Source organism: Numenius arquata, chromosome 3 (assembly GCF_964106895.1).
Source record: "Numenius arquata chromosome 3, bNumArq3.hap1.1, whole genome shotgun sequence".
Classification (NCBI taxonomy): domain Eukaryota; kingdom Metazoa; phylum Chordata; class Aves; order Charadriiformes; family Scolopacidae; genus Numenius; species Numenius arquata.
The window spans coordinates 67,023,796-67,029,365 of NC_133578.1; the positions used below are offsets into that span (position 1 = coordinate 67,023,796).

The 5,570-nt window shown below is 60.0% G+C and overlaps 1 protein-coding gene across 1 annotated transcript; it reads left to right on the forward strand.

The window, feature by feature from the left end:
• Positions 1-2,018: 2,018 nt before the first annotated feature.
• On the forward strand, positions 2,019-5,303 carry MYC (MYC proto-oncogene, bHLH transcription factor). Its single transcript, XM_074145395.1, has 3 exons — positions 2,019-2,054; positions 3,010-3,730; positions 4,741-5,303. The coding sequence occupies exons 2-3, from the start codon at positions 3,025-3,027 to the stop codon at positions 5,301-5,303; spliced, it is 1,269 nt and encodes a 422-aa protein (XP_074001496.1). The 5' UTR covers positions 2,019-2,054; positions 3,010-3,024.
• The last annotated feature ends 267 nt before the right edge of the window (positions 5,304-5,570 follow it).

The following is a 5,570-nucleotide window of genomic DNA, read 5'->3' on the forward strand; positions in this document are numbered from 1 at the left end:
TCCAGCTGAGTTCAGGCCTGCCTTTAGTCACGTTATTTCCATTCACAGCAGCGAGGTCTACTATAGACAGAGGGTGATGTTATTTAAAAATAGCACCATGTATTTTAAGCCACCTCTGAGCAAGGCTAAATCCGATTCCGAAAATGTCAGTAGGTGAAGCATCTACATCACGACCACACAACGGCTCTTGGTTGTTTTATCACCCTTTCTGCCTGAAACTGTCCCTGATTTGGTGTTTGCAAATGCTCCGCTTGGTGACACGACAAAAAAAAAAAAAAAAAAGGATTTTTTTTTTGGGGGGGGGGGGGGGTAGTTGGAGGGCGGGGGCGTATCCTTGGCGAAGGGAGGAGCGTGCAGCCCACGGGGCCGCGGGTGGGGGGCGGGTCGGGGGAGCCGCAGGTGCGGGGGCTACGCGCCTTCCCCCGCGGGCGCGGACCGGCCGGGAGAGGGCGCGATGGCCCCACGGTAGCGGCGGCCGCGGCCGTGGGAAAGCGGGGCCGCCCCCAGCGCCGGCGGTGGGGACGGGGAAGCGGGGGGACAGTAGGGGAGGTGTCCTCCCGCCTCGCGGGGCGGCTCCGCATCGCCCCCCCAGGGCTTGTGCTCGCCGTCTGCTTAGAAAAAAGCTGGGGGGAGAATAAATAAATATACATATAGAATAAAGCAATCCCCGCGGGGGACGGGACAGCGGCTTGGCAGCGTTTGGGGGGGGGGGGGGGGGAGCACACCGGGTTGTTCCTCCATCTCCCGTGGGTGCGGTGCCCCGCGCGGCGGGGGTGGGATGTAGGATGCGCGGGGGGGGGGGGGGGGGGCGGCACCGGGCGGGACGGCGGGGGAACCGCAGGTGCGTGAGTTACGCCCGCCCGGGCGGCTGGGGAGGGGTCGGGAGTGGGGGGTCAGAGCGGGGGCGGGGACACCCCCGTGGACCGTGGCTGCAAGGTGACCCCCGTGGGGCTATGCCTCCGCCTCCCCCCCTCCCTCCCCCCGTATCCTCCTTCTCCCGGTTTAATCCTCCGCAGGCGCCGGCAGAGGCGGGATAATCAAGCGGCGACCGGGGCGGGGGGTGCCCGAGCCACACACGCTCCTTTGTGCCGGGAGCCAGCGCCCCCACCCCCCGGCCACCCCTTGCCCCCGCGGGGCCGGCTCGGTGCCGCCGAAGCCTCTCTGGGGAGGGGGGAAGAGGAGAGGGTGAAGCCCCTTCCCCTGCCGCCGCCATCGGGGGGCATCGCCTCTCCCTGTTGGGCAGAGGCGGGAGGAGGGGAACGGCGAGGAGCTGCCTTTTAATCCCTACTAGTATTTTTTTTTTTTTTTTTTTTTTTTACTATGTTTACTTCCGACCTCTCCTTGCGCGGCTCGTAGTAAAAAGGAAAAAAAAAAAAAAAAAAAAACCCATAGTAAAATAAATAAAAAAGGGCCGCGGAGCGCGGCATCGCCTCCCCCCGGTGCCTCTCCCGGCGGAGAGAGAGGAAGAAAAGCGCCGGCGCGGATCTCCTCCTCGGGTAGGGAGCTGGGGGCGTGTGGGGGGGGAATAGCGCGGAGCAGCGCGGCCGCCCCCTCGCGGCGCAGCCTCCCCGCCCGCGGGAGCGGGGATCCTGCGCGGCCGCCAAGGGGCGGGGGCGGGCGCGGGCAGCGGCGGCGCGCAGGGCCCCGCGGAACTGCCTCCGCCCCGCGGCCCCTCCCTCGCCGGCGCTTTAAAGGAGGAAAGGCAACTAAACTTCTATTGTACCGGACAGAGCGCGCCGCGCAGCCTTGGAGTTACACCCGCCGCACGCCGGGAAGGCGGCTTCTCTCCGCTGCTCCCTGTGTTATTTTTTTTTTTAAAAAAAAAAGCCGTGGTGGGAGGAAGAGATCTACATTCTCCTGGCGTTTTGTCTTTTTTTTTTTTTTTTTTTCCCCCCCTTCTTCCCTTCCCCCGTCCTTTCCGGCGGTTCTTTTTAATTTTACTATATATATATATATATATATAGTTGTGTTTTTTTTTTTTTCCCTTGTTGTTCTCCGCACCGCCCGCAATAATTGCCTCGCTACGTTTCGCAGCTGGCGCGTTGGAGAAGCCGGTGAGTTGCGGGGGGCTCTGCTTTTCCCCCCCCATCACTTCGATCCCCCCGCGGTCGCGGCGTTTGGACTGACACGGGCTGGTGACACCCGGGCTGCCGGCGGGGCTGCGCTCCGCGGACTTGGATACCGACGGTGCCTCCCCAGGGGCGCTCTCCTCTGCCGGGGCACCGGCGTTCCCCAGCCTCTTTCTTCCCATCGGATTTTAATTTGCTTTTTTCATTTTTATTTTTGGGGGGTGAGGGGGGAGCGGGTAAGCGTTTGCTTCTCCCGCGTATGCGCGGGCAGGCTATGGTTATTGCATGTATTGCTTATATGCATATATATCTGCGTATATATATGTATATTTGACAAGATTTGGCAAAGTTTGCCGAGGTCCCCGTGCACGGCCAGCGCGCCCAGGTGGGTGGCTGGGGAGCAGCCCGGCTCCCGGCTGGAAGCTGCCGGGAGCTCGCCGCCCCTTCCCGCCCGGCTCCCGGGAGGAGGGATGGGGATGGCGCTGCCGCCCCGGGAGGGACGGGGGCTCCGAGCCGGCGCCGTGCCCGGTGTGAGCGGAGCGGCGGGGCGGGGAGCCGAGCCCGGCCGGGAGGCCGAGCGGCGGGAGCCCCTCCGGGGAGAGCCGCCGGCCGCGGGGAGGGTGGTCCGGCAGCCGACCCCTCGGTAGATCAGGTCGCGCCGCCCGGTTGTTCTGCCGAGCTTGGAAGGGGGAGAAGGGAGGTCGGGCATTTTTTTTTTTTATTTTTTTTTAATTATTATTATACTATTTTTTTTAATTGCTAAACGCGGCTGCGCGTTCCCCCCGCCGGCGCGGCGTGTGGAGTTGGGAGGGAGCGCTGCGCGCCGGGGGAGCCGGCGGCCCCGCCGATCCTTGGGGGGAGCCTATCCCCGGGGGGGAACCGATCCCCGCGGCGGAGCTCGGCTCACCCGGACGCCCCCCTCTCCCCCTCCTCCTTCTAGGCACCAGCCGCCGCGATGCCGCTCAGCGCCGGCTTCCCCAGCAAGAATTACGACTACGACTACGACTCGGTGCAGCCCTACTTCTACTTCGAGGAGGAGGAGGAGAACTTCTACCTGGCGGCGCAGCAGCGGGGCAGCGAGCTGCAGCCCCCCGCCCCGTCCGAGGACATCTGGAAGAAGTTTGAATTGCTGCCCACGCCGCCCCTCTCCCCCAGCCGCCGCTCCAGCCTGGCCGCCGCCTCCTGCTTCCCCTCCACCGCCGACCAGCTGGAGATAGTGACCGAGCTCCTCGGGGGGGACATGGTCAACCAGAGCTTCATCTGCGACCCGGACGACGAGTCCTTCGTCAAGTCCATCATCATCCAGGACTGCATGTGGAGCGGCTTCTCCGCCGCCGCCAAGCTGGAGAAGGTGGTCTCCGAGAAGCTGGCCTCCTACCAGGCGGCCCGCCGGGAGGCGGGGGGACCCGCCGCCGCCGCCCGCCCCGGCCCGCCGCCCGCCGGGCCCCCGCCGCCGCCGCCCGGCCTCGCCGCCTCCCCCGCCGCCTCCGCCGGCCTCTACCTGCACGACCTGGGCGCTGCCGCCGCCGACTGCATCGACCCCTCGGTGGTCTTCCCCTACCCGCTCAGCGAGCGGGCCCCGCGGGCAGGACCCCCCGGCGCCAGCCCCGCGTCCTTGTTGGGCGACGACACGCCGCCCACCACCAGCAGCAGTGACTCGGGTGAGTGTGACCCACGCGTGATGGGGGGGTAGGGGTGGGGGTGTGTGTGTAAACCCGCTGGCCGCCCCCCCCCCCCCCTTTTCCCCCTCCCCTCGTGGGCTTTTTTTAAATGCCACGTTAGCGAGGCACGAAGAGACTCCCAGAGAATTTATTTCCTGGAAAACCAGCCCAGTTTTCCCTCCAGGATTGGAGGGAGGAAAGGGAAAAAAATACGAAGAAGGGGCGGGGGGAGGGAGAAACTTTCATAACGGGGTCAGAGTCGGTCTGTGACGCGGTGTCCCGGTGAAAGTGGCTCCCGGTGCCACCCGTGGGCCGGGAAGGAGTTAACTCCCGCCCGAGAGCCGCGGGGGGAATGCGCAGTCGGGGAGGTGCTAGTGAAAGTGACTGCAGAGGAGTGAATGAGGCTGGGAAAGTTTTGGAAATGCTTCCTTAGGTATTTGACAGCCTGTTCCGCTCCCTCATAAATTTGAAAATGAGTTTTGACTCAAAGCGCTACGGCCTTTTTTTTTTTTTTTTTTTTTTTTTCCCCTCCTCCCCTCTTCCCCCTTGGATTTTCCACAAATTAGCAGATCAAGAGAGATTCAGAAAATGTCTCTGAATACACATGTGTGTTAAGTAAGCTTTCTTTTGAGGCGTGGCCAAAGCCTTCTAAATCCTTAATTAAGGGCAGCTTGAGTCTGGGAGCTTTATTGCGCTGTACTGCTGACAACCGAGGTTAAACTTTCCTGCTATCTTTCATGTGCTTCTCGGAATTACGCAAGATCTTTGCAACTTTTGAAATCAGGGAGCCGGGCTTTGGAGCGCGGTCCCTGTGTCCTATTGCACTTCCGTAAAGGAAAGGCTCTTGGGGAAAGTGGAGTCCAGCAGCATCAAATGGGCTTAAGAAGGTTTTTATCAACCGGTTCCTCGCTGTGCAGCTCGGAGTAACCTTCCCTTCTAAATACAGCAGTCCCGAGAGTATTTGCACAGATCAGCTTATAACTTTTTTCTTTTTTTCCCCCCCCTTGCAGAAGAAGAGCAAGAGGAAGATGAGGAAATTGATGTCGTTACATTAGCTGAAGCAAATGAATCCGAATCCAGCACCGAGTCCAGCACAGACACGTCAGAAGAGCACAGTAAGCCTCACCACAGCCCGCTGGTTCTCAAACGGTGTCACGTCAACATCCATCAGCACAATTACGCCGCTCCTCCCTCCACCAAGGTTGAATACCCAGCTGCAAAAAGGCTAAAGTTGGACAGTGGCAGAGTTCTCAAACAGATCAGCAATAACCGAAAATGCTCGAGTCCCCGCACGTCAGACTCGGAAGAGAACGACAAGAGGCGAACGCACAATGTCTTGGAGCGCCAGAGGAGAAATGAGCTGAAGCTGAGTTTCTTCGCCTTGCGTGACCAGATACCTGAGGTGGCCAACAACGAGAAGGCGCCCAAGGTTGTTATCCTGAAAAAAGCGACAGAGTACGTTCTTTCCATCCAGTCGGACGAACATAGACTGATCGCAGAGAAAGAGCAGTTGAGGCGGAGGAGAGAACAGTTGAAACACAAACTCGAGCAGCTAAGGAACTCTTGTGCATAGAAACTCTTGGGCATTGCTTAGAATCGCCCAAACTAGACTGAAAACGATGATAAAATATTAATGTTTCTAATATCATTCATGAACTACACCAGTCCACCGAGTATGGAACTATTGCAACTGCATGCTGTGCGATTTAACTTGAGACTACACAACCTTGGCTGAATCTCCCAAGGGTTTGGCCAGAACCTCAAAACTGCCTCATAATTGATACTTTGGGCATAAGGGATGATGGGACATTCTTCATTCTGGGGATGAACTCTTCAACTT

Bases quoted from the DNA above. Each gene is read 5' to 3' on its own strand.
- MYC (XM_074145395.1), top strand. From the start codon at position 3,025: ATGCCGCTCAGCGCCGGCTTCCCCAGCAAGAATTACGACTACGACTAC. The intron at 3,731-4,740 runs GTGAGTGTGACC...CCCCCCTTGCAG, and splicing joins CACCAGCAGCAGTGACTCGG to AAGAAGAGCAAGAGGAAGAT.